At 42.6% G+C, this 21,498-nt stretch overlaps 1 protein-coding gene across 1 annotated transcript in view; it reads left to right on the plus strand.

Annotated features, from left to right (window-relative positions):
• The window catches only part of dnah1 (dynein, axonemal, heavy chain 1), a 392,016-nt gene that overhangs the window by 266,698 nt on the left and 103,820 nt on the right, over positions 1-21,498 (plus strand). The window contains exons 54-56 of the mRNA XM_059649497.1: positions 3,955-4,140; positions 11,993-12,184; positions 20,675-20,842. Coding sequence (XP_059505480.1) covers positions 3,955-4,140; positions 11,993-12,184; positions 20,675-20,842 — 546 coding nt within the window. The remainder of the gene's footprint in view (positions 1-3,954; positions 4,141-11,992; positions 12,185-20,674; positions 20,843-21,498) is intronic.

Here is a 21,498-nt window from a genome sequence, read left to right on the forward strand (position 1 = left end):
TTTATTTCTAAAACAGTTAATATAAGTGAATGCAAAATTGATAGGCTCCTAAGGCCCATTGTTCTATTGATTCTGCCCCACAGCATTATGGCTGAAGGATTATAATGAAACATTTCCCTGTAGCCATATAATAATCCCCTATAATAAGGAATAAGCACTAGAATAAACTCAGGGCCAGTAAAGGAAGAATAGCTAGAAAATTACCCACAACCTCTGCAGGTAATTGAAACCAGCTGAGGAAACTTATAGACCAACTGCTCTCCACAAAGTCATTTTCAATTGATGTGATCTTTGGCTTAATCGAAAATTGATTTATAATCTTGATTGCATAAAATCTTTTTGCTTGTTCTGTATTTCCAGAATTTTTTTTCTAACATTTTCAGTTTTGTTTTATTTTTAATCTGACTGGTAGTGTTACAGCTCCTATTATCAATCTTGCTCATGGCCTGGCGGTACTACTTTAGCGGTCAGCATAATAATGCACAATATTGACAAGACCATTGATGGCCAATGGGTAGTGTCAGACATATTCCACACTCTTAGCAGGGAGCCCTGTGTTTGAATAACAGTCTGCTCAAAGCTCTGTTTGGATATTTGCAATAAACCAGTATAATAGAGTAAAATGAATAGTTTGGGTACTGTTTGATGCAGTGTAAGTACTGTGCCTAACATCTGCAGAGTGAATATCAGCTATACAGCCCACAATGAAATTAACATGGTTAACAGTTAAATAACTTAATATCAGGAAATAAGAACATAAAAGATACAGTTGGTCCCACAGTAGGACCAAAATCGGGAGGAAAATGGAAGTTTCCATTTTCTTGTATGTCTTTGGTTTGATAATGATTTTCCTCTGATAAAAATATATATGTTATATAAAGTCACCAAAGTCCCACTGCCTCATTAGATAGAAACAGTTGGTTGTGGTTCTAACCACCAAACTTCAGACACGAGCCAAGGTTGAGAAGGCAGGACATCCATAGTAACCTCAGCATAGAACATAGAACATTTCTGGAATTAAAACTACACTGTTGATATCAGTCTGCATCACAAACTAGCCATTCAGCTAACTGAGTTAACTAACCCCCAATATGTATGTAGTGTCATAGCATTCTCCATAAACAAAATACAAACCTATCCATATCGGGAAATATTGGCCTGGATTTTCTGATGATCCGATAGTGGTTTCTACCGTGTTGTTAATAGTTGTAAATTGGAAGCCCAGACATAGCAGACTTTGTGGGAATTGCCCGGGGAAATTAAAGGCTCTGTTGCATAATTCCCCTGCAGTTGGAACACTCCACAAGTGTCTGTTTCAAATGGAGCATTTGGAGGGTTAGCTGCAATTAAGTAGCTAATTACCCAGAAAAGGTTAGACAATTAAAGATGTGATGTAATTGTTAACCTGACTGTAAGTTACCGCACCACTGCCACTCAAATACATCTCGCCAGCTCTGAACCTAACACTGATACACACAGAACCCGACACTCCCCACCTGTCCCCAGTATCGACACCCACATTCCCTCAGGATCTGATACTGCTTCTCCCCCCCATACGCCCCTTTCCCTTATTTAAGCTTTACGCTTTTATTTTAATTACCTGAGCTTTGGGAACCTTAGGGTTCCCCTGTTGCCTTTTCCACAGCAATGCCTCAGCCAATCAGACTCTATGTGCCAACCAATCAGCACCCTAATCTCCTGAAGTATAATTTATATCTTGCTTTAAATTTGGCATTTTCGGCAATCCTTTCATTTAAGTACCACTTTTAATCAAGTAATTTGTCTCAAACTGGGCCACATAAGAAAACTCGAGAATAGTGATCAAAGCCAAACAATTAAATGAATATGCCGAAAGGATGTTTGTAAATGAGGAGAGAAACGTGAATAGGTTTAAAAATGGAATCGTTTACACGTTGGCAGATGAATCCATGGCTACCACTGTTGAGAGATTAAAACCTGGATGCGAAGAGTCAGAATTGGAGAACAAAATTGTTGGAGGGTTGCAGAGAGCAAGGCTATGGAGAGATTACAATACAAAAATGAGGATTTTAAACTCTTGACCTTAGCAGACTAGGGGCAAGAGAGGTCAGCAAGTAAATAGGTTATGGACAAACAGAATTTGTTACATGTCAGAGTACCAGCAGCAGAGTTTTGGACGAAATTAAGTTGAAAGAGTGCGAAAGTTCTGATGTTGTCCAGGAAAACATTGAAAGGATCTAGTCTGGAGGTAATGAGCTGAGACAGATATGAAGATGTTGAGATGCTCAACCCATTTCCGAGATCAAGCCTCATTAACCTAGTGTCAAGATATTCTCTGCCTCAATTGGATACTCCAGTGCAACTCTCTGACTTTGAGCTTGCACATTATCAGGCAGGGAAGTGGCCACACAAACTAGCAACATGGTAATCTAGGGATTGGAGTGATCATGGAATTGGAGGAAAAATATGGAGCAGCAGCCTAGTCCTTCAAAAATAAGCTTTTACCTTAACTCAAAGGACCTCTGCTTACCGTATACCAAACTTTACATTTACTGATCAGCGTCCTGCGTAGGTATTCCACTGACTAAACACTTAAAATGGCTTTGGAGATTCAATGCAGGTCACAGGATTCTTATTTAAATGTACTCATGCCTGGCTAAAAGGGCCACAGACACTTTAATACTATTGGAAAGATGGCTACAGGAGTATTATATATTTTCTATTCTTTCACAGAATGTAGGCATTGCTGGCAAGGCTGGGCAAGGATGACATAGTGGCTCAGTGTTATGCACTGCTGCCTCACAGTGCCAGGGACCTGGGTTCAATTCCAGTCTTAGGTGACTGCCTGTGTGGACTTTGTGTGTTCTCCCTGTATCTGTTTGAGTTTCTGCCCAGTGCTCCGGTTTCTTCCCAAAGTCCAAAGGTGTGCATGGACTGGCCATGCAAGGTTGTCTGTAGTGTCTAGGGACATGCAAGCTGGGTGGATTATGGTAAGTTTGGGATTACAGGGACAGAAACATAAAAAAAGGGTGCAGGAATAGGCCACTTGCCCCTTCAAGCCTGCAACACCATTCAATACAATCATGGCTGATCATGTAATCTCAGTATCCCATTCCTGCCCTCTCCCCAAAACCCTTGATTCCTTTAGCTACATGGGCCACATCCAGCTTTCTCTTGATTATATCTGATGTAATGGCCCCAACAGCTCCATGTGGGAGAGAATTCCACAGTTCCACAACTCTCTGAATGAAGAAATTCTCCTTCATCTCAGTCCTGAATGGCTTACCCCTTATTCTTAGACAGTGGGCTGGGTACAAATGGGATGCTTTCAGAAGGTTTGTGGAGACTTGGTGGGCTGATTGCCTCTTTCCACATTGTAGGGATTCTGTGACTCTATTACAAATGTCTTTGAGAAAGTGTGCTGAACTACCTTCTTGAAACACTGCAGCCTATGTATTGTAGGTATGCTCACAGTGTTGTTAGGAAGGAAGTTCTAGGATTTTAATGCAGCCATGGTAATCCTAAATTGCTTAACATGTAACAAAGAGGAAGGAGTTTCCAATGAGATTCATAGATTCACTGCAAAAGAATTCCAGATTCTTAAAGGAACCAAGCCCAACTAAACTGCTCAATGTAATGCACTTGGATGATAATTAATGAAAATGCCAACTGAATCTCAATAGTTCAACAATAGCAGATGTCTGTACCAAAATTGTGATGTCTGTGCTATTGTCTTCAAATTAAAACAGTATTCATATCAATGTGTCTGTATGATGATTAGTTAATTTTCAGCATTGTACAAAATAGTAATGAGATTTGTTGCTTAGATTGCACAACATTGTTAGTTTATTGAGAACTTTATTGACTTCTTTTGAAAGAAATGTCAAGTTGCAGCTAATACCTACACTTACTGAAATTCTGAGCCATGTAAAAGTTTGCTTGTGTGTTGTTGCTGATAGTCCTCTTGTGTTCTAGGTTGATACTGCTATTGCAGAAGAAACACGAAAGGCCGTTAGTGAAGAGGAGGCGAAGGCTTCAGCAAAGGCAAATATAGCCCAGTCAATTGCTGATGATGCTCAAAAAGACTTAGATGAGGCATTGCCTGCTTTGGATGCGGCTTTAGCCAGCCTGAAGTCCTTGAACAAAAATGATGTGACAGAGGTGAACCTCTTAGCACTTTTTCTTCCAGTTACTTCCAATATGCCTTATGTATTTTATGTAGCTTTTAGGAATCACGTATACAGAGATGATGGGAACTGCAGATGCTGGAAAATCCAAGATAACAAAGCGTGAAGCTGGATGAACACAGCAGGCCAAGCAGCATCTTAGGAGCACAAAAGCGGACGTTTCGGGCCTAGACCCTTCATCAGAGAGGGAGATGGAGAGAGAGTTCTGAAATAAATAGGGAGAGAGGGGGAGGCGGACCGAAGATGGATAGATCTGGTCTTGTGAAGTTATTTGTTGCAATCGGAAAAGCCAGTTGATGAAGGATAGAAATTGAGCCAATCTTTATACGTTTTTACAGACATTTATTCACATTACAAACAAGCTCATAATGCAATAACCACAGTTTCATGTGTCTACTTCAAATTGCACATGTGAATCCCTATTTAATGCCCAATGCCTGCACACAATTAATATATAGTTAATATTAACATAGGAACATAGGAGCAGGAGTAAGCCATTCAACACTGCAAGTCTGCTCCACCATTCTAGATCATGTCTAATCAATGATATCGATACTATTTTCCCATGCTATCCCCATAATCCTTGATGTCATTCATATCTAGAAAGGCTTCTAGAAATTACTGAGTTTTCGCAGCCCTCTTGGATAGAAAATTCCAAAGATTCAATTCTAGGTAGAGATTTCCCCTCATCACAGTTGGAAATGGCTTGCCCCTTATTCTGAGCCTGTGTCCCTTGGTTGTAGACTGCCCAAGCAAGAGAAAAATCCTTTCTGCATCTACAAATTCATGGCATGCATATGAGTTTTTTTTTGTAGAACAGTGTGTTGAGAACCCAGCTAGTGAATCTGCTATTTTACATCTGGTATAACAAAATGAGAAAGGGCTAATTATAGTCTTGTTAACATCCAGAGATGAAGTTTCGTGATTTCCAATCATGCTGAGAAGAATTAAACATACCCTAACCTGAGAAGTGTGTACCTTTTCAAAGTTGGCACATGAGAGTGGCCTATGATCAATTTGCATCAAATTAGCTGCTATCCCAGTTTTCTGATCTCCTCCTTGTGCACCCCATGAGGTTGCACCTAATAATATTACAAAAGACTGAATTATCTGAGCCCTTATGGATAGGCTCGAAGGCAGCCTGGGTGAGATAGTGTGGAGTATTGAGACAAAAGATGTAAGAATAGATGTCAAGAATAACAAGGTGTAGAGCTGGATGAACACAGCAGGCCGAGCAGGAAGGCTAACAAAGTCCGACAACTCTTGTGTCCAGATATCCAAAGGGCAGCCATCAGTATTGGTGGAGCACATGCCCTCTGCAGTGAGAAAAAGATTAAGGCAATCAAGTTGCCAATTGAAATCTATTTGAAAGTGCATAGAAACGAAAGCTTTAGAACTTTGGTAGATATATAAAGGCGACAAACAAGTGGGAGTTTAGTGCTGAATGCATTCAGAGGCTAATGAGTAAGCCACTGTGTCTTGGCCAAGAGGGTAGAGAAATTGGGCAGAGGGTATCACTAGCAGGAGTGGCACAGGGTGAGGGTAGGGGTTGGGAAAGCTTGCTGGAAATTGGTGCTTGGATGCATTAAATGAGATGGAAGTTACCAAAATAGAAATAAACCTGAGGATTGTGAAGATTTTGGCACAGAGCACAGAAACTGATATAAAAAGAAAGCAGTAGAATATGAAAGTAAACCAGTCAAAAGCTTGAAAAGGAAGTGAAAGCTTCTATAGGTATGTAGAAAAGAAACAATTAGAACATAGAACAGTACAGCACAGAACAGGCCCTTCAGCCCACGATGTTGTGCCGACCATTGATCCTCATGTATGCACCCTCAAATTTCTGTGACCATATGCATGTCCAGCAGTCTCTTAACTGACCCCAATGACCTTGCTTCCACAACTGCTGCTGGCAACGCATTCCATGCTCTCACAACTCTCTGTGTAAAGAACCTGCCTCTGACATCCCCTCTATACTTTCCTCCAACCAGCTTAAAACTATGACCCCTCGTGCTAGCCATTTCTGCCCTGGGAAATAGTCTCTGGCTATCAACTCTATCTATGCCTCTCATTATCTTGTATACCTCAATTAGGTCCCCTCTCCTCCTCCTTTTCTCCAATGAAAAAAGTCCGAGCTCAGTCAACCTCTCTTCATGAGATAAGCCCTCCAGTCCAGGCAGCATCCTGGTAAAACTCCTCTGAACCCTCTCCAAAGCACCCACATCTTTCCTATAACAGGGCGACCAGAACTGGACGCAGTATTCCAAGTGCGGTCTAACCAAAGTTTTATAGAGCTGCAACAAGATCTCACGACTCTTAAACTCAATCCCCCTGTTAATGAAAGCCAAAACACCATATGCTTTCTTAACAACCCTGTCCACTTGGGTGGCCACTTTAAGGGATCTATGTATCTGCACACCAAGATCCCTCTGTTCCTCCACACTGCCAAGAATCCTATCCTTAATCCTGTACTCAGCTTTCAAATTTGACCTTCCAAAATGCATCACCTCGCATTTATCCAGGTTGAACTCCATCTGCCACCTCTCAGCCCATCTCTGCATCCTGTCAATGTCCCGCTGCAGCCTACAACAGCCCTCTATACTGTCAACGACACCTCCAACCTTTGTCTCGTCTGCAAACTTGCTAAAAATTACTAAGACAAATGTTAGTTCATTACAGGCAGAGTCAAAGGAATTTGAAATAAGAATGAGAAATTAAAGGAAATCAGTATTAGTAGGAAGAATATGTTATAGAAATTAATGGGACTGAAGTATAAGTCCCCAGGACTTGATATTCTATGCCTCAAACCAATGTTCCTGTAAGCTATGTGCATATGCAATGCACCAGGAAAGCAAAATGCACATATACCCAATGATTGCCTGCACACTGGACTGCTACATCCAAATCCCCACATGTCAAAGCTGCCCATTCCTAATGGACGCATACAGACAGCCCACGAATCCTTGGATCCTCCTCATACATGAACAAAGCCCAGACCTCATGAACTCATTATTTGGCCATAGCTTCCAGCTCCAGACAAATAGTAAAAACTGGTGATCATCAAAGCAGGCTCTGGAAAGGGAAAGAAGACCGATCACAACATCTCCAGTCAGGGATTCTTGATCAAAAGCTGTAGGAACAGGTTTGCAGAATACGGGGAGTTTACAGTCTTCTCAGCAGTGACAAGGAGGATCAGGCATAAGGTCAGAGAAAAAGGCAGCTATTCCAGAAGGAGTTAACATATGTCACAAGTAACAAGTTACATTTCTTATTCATATTTCAAAGCTTTGTTTTCTTGATAAGTTTAGAATATGCTCAAAAGAAAAGAATATGTGTCATCAAAACTAAAATACTAAGCACAAATCCTGTTCAAAAGGGAATGGCTTTCCAAGGTTTTCAAAACCAAAATACCTTCTTCAGAAACAGAGACAGAACGTAAAGGTTGGTGAGATAATCATGAAATGAATTATCCTGAAATGGTGAAATTCCAATAATGTCATACTCGTAATAAAGATGAATGCTCCATGCTTTCTGAGTAGGGTATGGATGATCGTGTAGCAAAGTACACAGCAATTACTGACAGCTAGCTCAGCAAGAATTACTGTTTGAATTTGTAGAACCTATCGGATTCATTGTACAGTGACAATTTAGAACATAGAACATAGAACATAGAACATTACAGCACAGTACAGGCCCTTCGGCCCTCAATGTTGTGCCGACCTGTGAAACCAACCTGAAGCCCATCTAACCTACACTACTCCATTATCATCCGTATGCTTATCCAATGACCATTTAAATGTCCTTAAAGTTGGGAAACTTTACTCCATGGAAAGGGTCCCTTAGAAACACATGTCCAGCAGAACACTCAGGCTTACTCTCCACTGCACAAGCTATCAGCACCCAGCAAAATTCTGGATGAATTGTGCAAATTGCATATCTTATGTGATAGTTTTTCAAAAGTAATGATAAATTTTGAGAGAAGGGAAGTTAGTTTCGAGCTTTATAGGACTATGATTAGGTCACAGCTGAAGTACTGTATGCAGTTCTGCTGTCCACACTATAGGAAGGATGTGATTGCACTGAAGGGGACACAAAGGAGATTCACCAAGATGTTGCCTGGGATGGAGCACTTTAGCAATGTCGAGAGGCTGGATAAGCTTGGGTTGTTTTCTTTGAAGTAGAGAAGGTTTTGGGGAAGACCTCTTCGAGTTGTATAAGATTGCAAGGGGCATGGATAGAGTGAATACAAAACAGCTACTCCTCTTATTCGAAGTTCAATAATAAGTGGCGTAATTTTAAGTGAAAGGTATGTGGTTTAGAGGGAGTTTGAGTAAAAAATATTTCACAAAGAAAGTGATGGGAATCTGGTATGTTTTGCCTAGGATAATAGCTAAGGCAGGAATCCTTACAACCCATAAAAACTACTTAGATGAGAACTTGAAATGAAATAATCTGGTGCTAGAAGGTTGAACGGTGTAGATTTAGTGTAGCTTTTGATGGGCCGAAAGGTCTCTTCTGTGCTGATTTGGAAAGCGGATAACGTTCATTACAATTCTGCCCTAGATGTTAATGTTCAAAAGTGGTTGTAAGATTAACCATTAGAATTCATAACTGTCTTCCCAAGAAAGCAGGCCAGGTATGAGTCTCATACTAGGAAGAAGGATAGCGCATGATTGGCAATATTTTCTTCATTCATCACCATTCATTTTGCCTAACCTTGTACCCTTTGATGAAAGGCCAAAGAGTTATGGACCTCAGTATTGTCAACATTCATTGTTTTACTTTGGTGTGTATGGCTTCACACCTCTTGAGCAAAGGCGTATTATTTAATGTTGAGCTATAAGAAGAGGCCATAGGATTGATATCATGACATTAATGTCAGTGCTGCTTGCAATTCTTCCTCCTGGTAAGATACAAAATGTGGAGCTGGATGAACACAGCAGACCAAGCAGCATCTCAGGAGCACAAAAGTTGACGTTTCGGGCCTAGACCATTCATCAGAGAGGGGCATGGGGAGAGGGAACTGGAATAAATAGGGAGAGAGGGGGAGGTGGACCGAAGATGGAGAGAAAACAAGATAGGTATAGAGGAGAGTATAGGTGAGGAGGTAGGGAGGGGATAGGTGAGTCCAGGGAAGATGGACAGGTCAAAGAGGCGGGATGAGGTAGTAGGTAGGAAATGGAGGTGCAGCTTGAGGTGGGAGGAAGGGATGGGTGAGAGGAAGAACAGGTTAGGGAAGCAGAGGCAGGCTGGGCTGGTTTTGGGATGCAGTAGGGGGAGGGGACGAGCTGGGCTGGTTTTGGGATGCAGTGGGGGAAGGGGAGATTTTGAAGCTTGTGAAGTCCACATTGATACCATTGGGCTGCAGGGTTCCCAAGCGGAATATGAGTTGCTGTTCCTGCAACCTTCGGGTGGCATAATTGTGGCACCGCAGGAGGCCCATGATGGACATGTCATCTGAGGAATGGGAGGGGGAGTTGAAATGGTTCGCGACTGGGAGGCGCAGCTGTTTGTTGCGAACCGAGGGAAGGTGTTCTACAAAGCGGTCCCCAAGCTTCCACCTGGTTTCCCCAATGTAGAGGTAGCCACACTGGGTGCAATGGATGCAATATACCACATTGGCAGATGTGCAGGTGAACATCTGCTTAATGTGGAAGGTCATCTTGGGGCCTGGGATGGGGGGGAGGGAGGAGGTGTGGGGGCAAGTGTAGCACTTCCTGTGGTTGCAGGGGAAGGTGCCGGAAGTGGTGGGGTTGGAGGGGAGTGTGGAGCAGACAAGGGAGTCGCGGAGAGAGTGGTCTCTCCGAAAGGCAGACAAGGGTGGGGATGGAAAAATAGCTTGGGTTGTGGGGTCGGACTGTAGATGGCAGAAGTGTCGGAGGATGATACGTTGTATCCGGAGGTTGGTGGGGTGGTATGTGAGAACAAGGGGGATCCTCTGGGGGCGGTTGAGACGGGGGCGGGGTGTGAGGGATGTGTTGCAGGAAATGCTGGAGACGCGGTCAAGGGCGAACAGCAACTCATATTCAGCTTGGGAACCCTGCAGCTCAATGGTATCAATGTGGACTTCACAAGCTTCAAAATCTCCCCTTCCCCCACTGCATCCCAAAACCAGCCCAGTTCTACCCGTCCCCCCACTGCATCCCAAAACCAGCCCAGCCTGCCTCTGCTTCCCTAACCTGTTCTTCCTCTCACCCATCCCTTCCTCCCACCTCAAGCTGCACCTCCATTTCCTACCTACTACCTCATTCCGCCTCCTTCACCTTTCCATCTTCCCTGGACTCACCTATCCCCTCCCTACCTCCTCACCTATACTCTCCTCTCTACCTATCTTGTTTACTCTCCATCTTCGGTCCGCCTTCCCCTCTATCCCTCTCCCCATGCCCCTCTCTGATGAAGGGTCTAGGCCCGAAACATCAGCTTTTGTGCTCCTGAGATGCTGCTTGGCCTGCTGTGTTCATCCAGCTCCACACTTTGTTACCTTGGACTCTCCAGCATCTGCAGTTCCGATTATCACTTATGCCTGTTCACAAATTGGAGTAGAGATATAAGGCATGGGACTGCGGGGTAGATTGCTTTCTGCAACTCCAGTGAGTACAAAATCTTCAGTTACTCAGTGCCTTCCAGTTTCTTTGCACAAAAGCTTATAGTTAAGGATGAAGATTCTCCATGTCAATCAGTTCATGACAAGTTTCAGTCATATATGGTCCAGCTTGTTGATATGAAGCATATGCAGCTTGAGTTCAGGGTGAATCCTGACCAGGCTAACAAGACTGCACAAGTAAGGCAACTACACTGGCTGACACCAACAAACCTGACCATGTGAAGCAAGAGGACCTGAACTCAAAGGGAACTCAACTCAAAAGGTCATTTTGTGTAGGTGTGTCTTTTTCCATGCAAGGTTTTAGTGACAAACTATCATATGTACAGAGTATGTTCTTCTAGTTGTGCTGAGAGGTCATTGTGCTGATGGCTTACAAGCCTGCTCAGTGTTGCAGCTTCTGTAATGACTTAAGTGTGAATCCTGGCAGAGGTTGAGGTTGTGTGTATAGTGCTATGTTTTTAGCTGCAAACAATTGACAGACATTGATTGCATTTGAGCTGTCTGTTGGAAATACCTGGTACCCAACCTTCTGTAATTCAGCTGTTAGCAGTAGCAAGCTTAAAATGTTAATTGTCACTCATAGGAGCACTAAGCATTGAGTAAATAATTGTGTATATAACCTGGGAGAGTATGGCAGATCATTCATCTTCTTGTGATACTAAAGGCAGGTTCTCTTGAGCCACCCACAGGCACTGTCTTCTACGGACATGTTTGTGCAGGCTGCCTTCACAATTTTAGATGGCCTTTTATTAACTTCCTGAGGAAAAGGAACTTCCCTTCTCTAATGGATCTCCTTGGGAGAAAATCTAGGGGAGGCATAACTTAGGGGATGGTACCACTTTTTGCCTGGCCTCTGACATCTCTAGGGGCAAGTCGGATGATGTGCAGACGTTGTGATGATCCTGGGTTGCAGAGAGCGAAGTGCTGTCTGGGTACATTTAAATATGGCACCTGCACATTGGAGTACAGAAGGTTCCAGTAGGCTTCATATCTTCCTGCCCATAAAATTTGATAATATACATGTGCATACATTCGTAATGAACTGAGAAGAACCCAATCAGGAAAACTTAACTCACTCTCAAGTAGAAGCCCCTCCTGCTTTTCAGGTCCAACACTTTAGCTTCCCAATACAGTATTTTCAGTATTTCTCTTTTGGAAACAGAATGACAATGTGTTTTCAAAAGATTTGGCATGTGAAGGTAATGTTACTTCTACCATACAGGTGCGAGGTATGCAACGCCCTCCGGTCGGTGTGAAGTTGGTGATTGAAGCAGTCTGTATTATGAAGGGAATTAAGCCAAAGAAAGTGGCAGGAGAAAAACCAGGCACTAAAGTAGATGACTACTGGGAACCTGGAAAAGGACTTTTGCAAGACCCAGCCAAGTTCTTGGAGAGCTTGTTCAAATACGATAAGGTATTGTTTGTTCACTTTTTTTAAACTTTTATCTTGAATGTAACTTAACTGTAACCAGGAAAATAGAACGACCCAACAAGAAATAATACAGGAAAATAAAAAGGGTGCGAGCTTTGAGCCATTAAGTTTAAAATTAGCCCAGTTTATGTGTATTCAAACTGATCATACCAATGTAGTGTTCAGGTAATTCAGCACAGACCAGAAGTACTGGATCTTGGGCATTGAACTCAGTGGAAATAGCAGATGCCTTTGAGGACTAAAATACCTGTCTTGATTGTTGTGATGTTTGGAAAATCCACACCTGCCATTGTAATGGTGAGTATATCTCCATTTTGTCCAGTGATCTATCTGTGTATCCTTACTTTTTAATGTGTTTTGTCATGGAGTTGCACACCTTAAGGAAAAGATCATGAAACAAACTGTGTCTCCAAATGCCAGAATTACATCACAGCCCCAGGATCTAATGAGACTTAACAATACTGTGATTAAATGTTGTAAAATCAGAAAAAAAGTCCAAAGAATATTTTTACAAGATTTATATAACTATTTAAAGGAAGACTTCTGTATCAAATTCACTGTGTTATTACAGAACATGAAGGTGGGCCATTTGGCCCATTGTGTCTGTGCTGGCTGTCCAAAGGAACAATTTGCCTTATCCCTTTCCCCAACTTTCTCTCAGTAGCCATGCACATCCTTCATAACAAAGAAATAAAGAAACAAAGAAACCTACAGCACAGGAACAGGCCCTTCACCCCTCCAAGCCTGCGCCGATCAAGATCCTCTGTCTAACCTGTCATCTATTTTCTAACGGTCTGTGTCCATTTGCTCCCTGCCCATCCATGTACCTGTCCAAATATATCTTAAAAGACACTAACGTGTCTGCGTGTACCACCTCCGCTGGCAACGTGTTCCAGGTGCACACCACCCTTTGTGTAAAGAACTTTCCACGCATATCTCCCATAAACTTTCCTCCTCTCACTTTGAACTCATGACCCCTAGTAATTGAGTCCCTCACTCTGGGAAAAAGCTTTTTGCTATCCACCCTGTCTATACCCCTCTTGATTGTGTAGACCTCAATCAGGTCCCCTGTCAATCTCCATCTTTCTAATGAAAATAATCCTAGTCTATTCAACCTCTCTTCATAGCTAGCACCCTCCATACCAGGCAACATCCTGGTGAACCTCCTCTGCACCCTCTCCAAAGCATCCACATCCTTTTGGTAATGTGGCGACCAGAACTGTACACAATACTCCAAATGTGGCTGAACCAAAGTCCTATACAACTGCAGCATGACCTGCCAACTCTTGTACTCAATACCCCGCCCAATGAAGGAAAGCATGCCATATGCCTTCTTGACCACCCTATTGACCTGCGTTGTCACCTTCAGAAAACAATGGACCTGAACACCCAGATCTCTCTGTTCATCAATTTTCCCTAGGACTTTTCCAATTACTGTATAGTTCGCCCTTGAATTTGATCTTCCAAAATGCATCACCTCGCATTTGCCTGCATTGAACTCCATCTCTCAATTATCTGCCCAACTCTCCAGTCTATCTATATTCTGCTGTAATTTCTGACAGTCCCCTTCACTATCAGCTACTCCACCAATCTTAGTGTCATCAGCAAACTTGCTGATCAGACCACCTACACCCTCCTCCAGATCATTTACATGTATCACAAACAACAGTGGTCCCAGCACAGATCCCTGTGGAACACCACTGGTTACAGGTCTCCAATTTGAGAAACTCCCTTCTACTACTACCCTCTGTCTCCTGTTGCCCAGCCAGTTTTTTTATCCATCGAGCGAGCACACCCTGGACCCCATGTGACTTCACTTTCTCCATCAGCCTGCAATGGGGAACCTTATCAAACGCCTTACTGAAGTCCATGTATATGACATCTACAGCCTTTCCCTCATCAATCAATTTTGTCACGTCCTCAAAGAATTCTATTAAGTTGGTAAGACATGACCTTCCCTGTACAAAACCATGTTGCCTATCACTGATAAGTCCATTTTCTTCCAAATGGGAATAGATCCTATCCCTCAGTATCTTCTCCAGTAGCTTCCCTACCACTGACGCCAGGCTCACCAGTCGATAATTACCTGGATTATCCTTGCTGCCCTTTTTAAACAAGGGGACAACATTAGCAAGTCTCCAGTCCTCTGGGACCTCACCCGTGTCTAAGGACACTGCAAAAATATCTGTTAGGGCCCCGGCTATTTCCTCTCCCGCTTCCTTCAGTAACCTGGGATAGATCCCATCCGGACCTGGGGAATTGTCCACCTTAATGTCTTTTAGGATACCTAACACTTCCTCCTTCCTTATGTCAACTTGACCTACACTAAGCAAACATCTATCCCTAACCTCAACATCCGTGATGTCCCTCTCCTTGGTGAATACCGATGCAAAGTACTCGTTAAGAATGTCACCCATTTTCTCTGACTCAGCGCATAACTTTCCTTCTTTGTCCTTAAGTGGGCCAAAGTGTTCATTTTAAGACAATAAACCAAAACTCTCTTAAATGCCTCCAGCACAATCCCAAGCAATGCAGTCCAGATCCTGACTACTCGCTGCATGAAAAAATCCTTCTTCATGTCACTTTTGCATATTTTGCCAAATATATTAAAATCCGCCCCCTCTTGTTCTCAATACTTCCACGAATGGAAACATTTTTCTAATTTTTTGTGTATCTTTATCAAATCTCTTCTAAATGTTGTCTTCTCCAAATAAAACAGTCCCAACTTCTCCCTTGTGTAGATGATGGTGAGCTGTTTTATTGAACCACTATTTGAGAAAGAGTTCTAGGATTATGACCCAATTACACTGGAGGACCAGCAATATATTTTCAAGACAGGATGGTGACTGACTTGGAAGGGAACTTGCAGGTAGTAGTGTCTCCGTATACATGGTGCTGTCATATGATGATAGTCCTGGGTTTGGAAGGTGCTGCCTAAGGAGCCTTGATGAATTTCTGCAGCGCATTTTGTAGATGGTACACAATGCTGTTACTGTGTGCCAGTGATGGAGTGAGTAAAGGTTTGTGGATGTGGTACCAAGTGGGCTGCTTTGCCCTGGATAGTGTCAAGCTTCTTGAATATTGTTGGAGCTGAACTCTTCCAGATAGGTGGAGAGCATTCCATCACCTCCCTGACTTGTCCAGTTGCTTGTTAACCAAGATGACCTTGGGCAGGCTAAGGTGTGTCTCCCTGGTGCAAGTCTGTGCAACTGAAACAGTAAGCAAATTTTCTCACTGATTCCAACAGCAGCATAGATTAGCAGTGATGGTTTCCTTAGAATGATCCAGTTTCATGACTGCTGATGACTGTCTTCTTTCATTTTTCACTTCTACCTCTTGGGTAGAGGATGCTGAAAAGCAATGGTGAAAATGCAGCTGAAACACCTCCTCTACATCGGAGAAACCAGGCAGAGGCTTATAGACCACCTTGTGGAACACCTAAGCTCGGCTCGGAACAAACGACTGCACCTCCTGGTCATGAACCACTTCAGCTCCACTCCCACTCCTTGGATGACACAACATCCTAGGCCTCCGCCAGTGGCACAATGATGCCACCCAAAGGCTGCAAGAACAGCACCTCATATTTCACTTAGGAGCCCTGCAACCCAATGGTCTCAATGTGGACTGCACATGCTTCAAAATCTCCTCAACCCTGACCTCATCCCAAAACCAGCCCAGCTCGTTCCCACCTCCTTGATTTGCCCACCTTTTTTCCCACCTAACTGCTCCTCCCACCTCACTGACCAACCCCCACCCCCACTTCCTACCTACTAGCCTCATCCCCACCTGCTTGACCTGTCCGTCTTCTGTCAACTGACCAACCCCCATCCCAACTCCCTACCTACACACATTTACTGGCTCCATCCCTGCATCCTTGACCTGTCCATCTCTCTGCTCCTTTATCCACTGTCCATCATCCCCTCCCCCCCAATTTATTTCAGAGTTCCCTTCCCCCGCCCCATTTCTGAAGAAGGGTCCAGACTCGAAACATCAGCTTTCCTGCTCCTCTGATGCTGCCTGACCTGGTGTGTTCGTCCAGCTCTACACCTTATTATGTCTGAAAGTGTCCTGAATGCTGGCAATTAAACCAGCTAGAGTAACTGTTTCAGCTCCAGCAATCATAAGTTTCCTCTTTCCTGATGTTTCTGCTCCTCCAATCCTGGTTTGTCTAGAATGGAAGATATAATTGTAGGAGTTGGAACCTTGAGCACAAGAAAGAGCTAATCTGTGCTTAAAGAGAGCAGGAGCTGCTGCTTCCCTTCAGGCAGCTTGTTTTTGGCTGATTTTCTTCTTTAGGAAATGAACAACCAGTTTTACTGACAGTTGCACCAAGCAGTAACTGCAATACCAGATCAATCAAGATCATATTGAATGGTGAAGCCGACTCAAAGAGCCAAATGGTGTACACCTGCTCCTAATTTCTATGTTTCTATTAACTACTGCTTCCAACCTATAGGCAGCTTCATTGGTTACTGGCCAACTTTCAGTTCCATGTTTATTTAAAAGGCCAACAGTTGAGTGAAACAAAGCAAAATTATTTTGCACACTTGGTGAATTTGTTCATAAATTTAGTCATGGCTAAACATTAATTTGTAATTCCTGTAGACAACAGAACAACCTTTGAGGATTAGCAATGGGTCTAGGCCCGAAACGTCAGCTTTTGTGCTCCTAAGATGCTGCTTGGCCTGCTGTATTCATCCAGCTCCACGCTTTGTTATCTAGGATTAGCAATGTAACATGTGATGTGGGGTTGTGGAAAAGATAGAGAAACATATGCATACAAAATGACAGCAGATCTTTTTTGAAACTGCAGTTGTCTGTTCCTTTTCCTTCATGGTATTTTCCTTATTCTGAATAAATTTATTTCATTGGAGGTACAGTGAGTCATAATAATTGCTCAGTACTCCTAACTTAACCAATTGTTTAAAATTATCAGCTGGTGAAAACCAAAGATTGGAAATCACTGCTAATATTAGCAGTAAGTTCTTATGATTAGCCTATGTAATTTTAATGGCGGTGTTAACCTGTTTAGTTTAAATGGGCTGCCACATAGTTTCTGCTAGCATCTGTTAGTTTGTTACTTTAAATTATCAGTGGGAGACATATGGTGGCTCAATGTTTCCTTTATTCATTCACGGGATGAGGGCATCATGGCTAGGCAACATTTATTGCCCATCCCTAATTGCCCAGAGGGCATTTAAGAGTCAACCACATTGCAGTGGGCCTGGAGTCACATGTAGGCCAGACCAGGTAACGATGACAATATCCTTTCCTAAAGGATATTAGAACATAGAACATAGAACAATACAGCACAGTACAGGCCCTTCGGCCCTCGATGTTGTGCCGACCTGTCATACCGATCTGAAGCCCATCTAACCTACACTATTCCATGTATGTCCATATGCTTGTCCAATGACGACTTAAATGTACCTAAAGTCGGCGAATCTACTACTGTTGCAGGCAAAGCGTTCCATTCCCTTACTACTCTCTGAGTAAAGAAACTACCTCTGACATCTGTCCTATATCTTTCACCCCTCAATTTAAAGCTATGCCCCCTCGTGCTTGCCGTCACCATCCTAGGAAAAAGGCTCTCCCTATCCACCCTATCTAACCCTCTGATTATTTTATATGTTTCAATTAAGTCACCTCTCAACCTTCTTCTCTCTAACAAAAACAGCCTCAAATCCCTCAGCCTTTCCTGGTAAGACCTTCCCTCCATACCAGGCAACATCCTAGTAAATCTCCTCTGCACCCTTTCCAAAGCTTCCACATCCTCCTTATAATGCGGTGACCAGAACGGTACACAATATTCCAAGTGCGGCCGCACCAGAGTTTTGTACAGCTGCAGCATAACCTCTTGGTTCTGGAACTCAATCCCTCTATTAATAAAAGCTAAAACACTGTATGCCTTCTTAACAACCCTGTCAACCTGGGTGGCAGATTAGTGAACCAGATGGGTTTTTCCAACAATCGACAACAGACTCATGGGCATCATTAGACTCTTAATTCCAGATATTTATTGAATTCAAATTCCACCATCTGCCATGGCACAATTCGAAACCAGGTCCCCAAAACATTATCTGGGTCTCTGGATTAACAGTCCAGTGATAATACCACTAGGCCTTAGCCTCCACTAGGAGGCAGTTTGCACTGCTGCCTCACACTGCCAGGGACCCAGGTTTGATTCCAGTCTCAGATGACTGAGTTTGTACAGAACACTCTGTGAGGATTAGCAATGCAACATGTGATGTGGGGGGTGTGGAAAAGACAGAGAAACATATGAATATAAATTAAAAGCAAGATAACAAAGTGTGGAGCTGGATGAACACAGCAGGCCAAGCTGCATCTCAGGAGCACAAAAGCTGACGTTTCGGGCCTAGACCCTTCATCAGAGAGCTCTCTAATGAAGGGTTTAGGCCCAAAACGTCAGCTTTTGTGCTCCTGAGATACTGCTTGGCCTGCTGTATTCATCCAGCTCCACACTTTGTTATCTTGGATTCTCCAGCATCTGCAGTTCCCATTATCTCTGATAAATTAAAAGCAGATCTTTTTTTGAAACTGCAGTTGTGTGCTGCTTTTCCTTCATGGTATTTTCTTCATTTTGAATAAATCAAAATCCCTGTTTCTGCATGGGTTTCCTACAAGTTTCCTCCTACAGTCCAAAGATGTGAAAGCTAGGTGGATTAGCCACAGGCAAATGCAGGTAGGTGGGTCTGGGTGAGATCCTCTTCAGATGATTGGTCTGAATTGCCTTCTTCCATACTGTAGGGATTCTATAATTGAGCAATGTTGCATTAGTTGCTAGCCTGCTAACCACAGTAGTTTCCAGTTTATAGTCTTATTTCAAGTTTATTTTTCTGCCCTCTGGCCAAAGGCCATGCCTCTTGCTGATGTATAGTTGCACAGCACTGACTGTTCATATATGAATTTAAAATTCTCGTCCTTGTTTTCAGATCCATCCATGGCCTTTCACCTCTTACCACCATACAACTCTCTGACCAGCCATACCCTCAACACTGCCAACTCTTCTAGCCCTACAACCCTCCAGCATATCGTAGCTTCCAATTCTGATCTTTTGTATCTTCCCAATTATTAATTGCTTTTATTTTCTGATTCTAATGAAGGAATACCGCAGCTCTGCCTTCAGCTGCCTTCTGCTACTAAGCTCCAGAATTCACTCCCCAAACCATGCCATCATTTTTGTAATATTCCATAATGCAGATGTCTTCTAAGGCTCACCACAGTCTATAGAAGCCAGTACAATTGCGCTCTTGGCTTAAATTAACCCGAACAAGTTTTTTTCCCTCCTTGTATGAAGTTCTAGGAAAATTTGACAAGAACTAATTGGTGATAGTTAAGTACTTTATTTGGAATAAAGGTAGAATCATGTACACATAAGACAAAAAAATCAAGTGAACAATAAAGGTAAAACTCACCTGTATTGTGTTCAGGACTGAGTTATATTCTGGTATTAAAACAATTATTATGGACAGTCCCTTGCAGTTTCACAAGTTCTCTTGCAAAAATTGAGTTTAGACTCAAATTTATAGGGGGAAATGATGCTGATAATCAGCATGTGTTAATCCATTCAGGTAGCTCCTTTGTTAGATAGGTTAGCTGTGTTGGCTGGACAGCTGGTTTACAATGAATTGTAATGCCAAAAGTATAGGTTCAATTCCCATACTACCTGAGGTTATCACAAAGAGTCCTCTTTCTCAGCCCCTCCCCTTGCCTCTCTTTCAAATGAGAGAGCAGCTCAGTTGTTCAATAAGACTATAGTGAGTTCATCTTTTACATTAGAGATGCTATACAAATGCAAGTAGTTATTGTGTGTCCATACAGTAAACTCACTAGGGGTATAGGAGATGACTTACAAACAAGTCCTCACAAGACACTGTTTTCGGCATTTGGAATTGAATACTGAACAACTGAATGAGAATATTAAAAGATCCAGCTGTTTCACATCTCTTCTTTCCAATCCATGGACAACACTGAGCTATCAAAGCTGCATTGTTCTTATTCTAAATATAAGATAGTCATCGATCAATTCAGTGTGAAATTCAGGGGAAAGTCAATAGCCATACAGTGGTTAGAATGTGGAACTTGCTATGGAAAGAAGCAATTGAAACAAAAACATAAATGCATGTTGGAGAAAGCAACAGAAGGTTTTGTTGATAGCATGACTTGAAGTAAAATTAAAGGGAGATTTGTATCCAGCATAAATACTAGTACAGACCAGTTGGCCAAATTGTGTGTTGTAACTTCTAAGTATGTCTCCAACCCTCAGATTCTTTGGCGTTCTTATGATTTCCTACAATTACTAAACAATCATTTCCTCATTCCAAAACCCAGAAAAGGCACAGATAGCTGTAGGCATTGTTTGTCTAGGAGATCTGGAGAACCGAAATGAATTTCCAGGCTTTTGTTTGTTCGTATTGTCTGTAACTGTTCGGAATCCTTGTATTTCACCAGGACAACATTCCTGATTCTATAATCAAATCAATCCAACCATATATTGACAATGAGGACTTCATGCCTGCTGCTATTGCCAAGGTTTCAAAAGCCTGTACTTCCATTTGCCAGTGGGTTCGGGCCATGCACAAGTACCATTTCATCGCCAAAGCTGTGGAACCTAAGAGGGTATGTACTTATATTCGTTAATACACGACTTTTAAAGCTGTGCTCCAAATTTTTCTGACAGACTTAATGATAGACTGATAATACATAAACATTTTGTATTCCTGTCCCCTTCAACTTCTTTCCTTGACTCTTGAAGATTACTAGCCACTTATTAGTTTGCTTCACATGTGGCATTTGTCAAATGGTACCTCATCTAAATACATGAGGATAAAGAGTTAAAATTGGTAGCTTATTTGAAAATGGTAAGCTTCACAGACAAGTTCAATCTCATCTACATCCAATTCCCATTTGATAATCATCACAAGGAGGAGTTCTTACATCTGCCTGGCCAAATCTTGGCAAACTGAGGATCGTTGTAGAACACCAAATCTTGCTCCAGTTGACATCTGCTAACTGCATTAACGATGAATTGAATTCAATACTTTGGTAGCCTGTATGGCTTGATAATATATTGAGTCTTCTGCAAGGATCATTCCCTCCAGCACACTCTGGTCCACTCCCCATTCCCCCACAGTCACATGGCATCTTCCCCTGCAACCGCTGAATGTGTAATGCCTGCCCCTCCTCAGTATCCAAGAACTCAAACACATCTTCCAGGTGAAGCAGCACTTTACCTACACTTCACACGAGCTATTCTACTGCGTTTGCTACTCACA

This window comes from Stegostoma tigrinum, chromosome 11 (assembly GCF_030684315.1).
Source record: "Stegostoma tigrinum isolate sSteTig4 chromosome 11, sSteTig4.hap1, whole genome shotgun sequence".
Taxonomy (NCBI): Eukaryota; Metazoa; Chordata; class Chondrichthyes; order Orectolobiformes; family Stegostomatidae; genus Stegostoma; species Stegostoma tigrinum.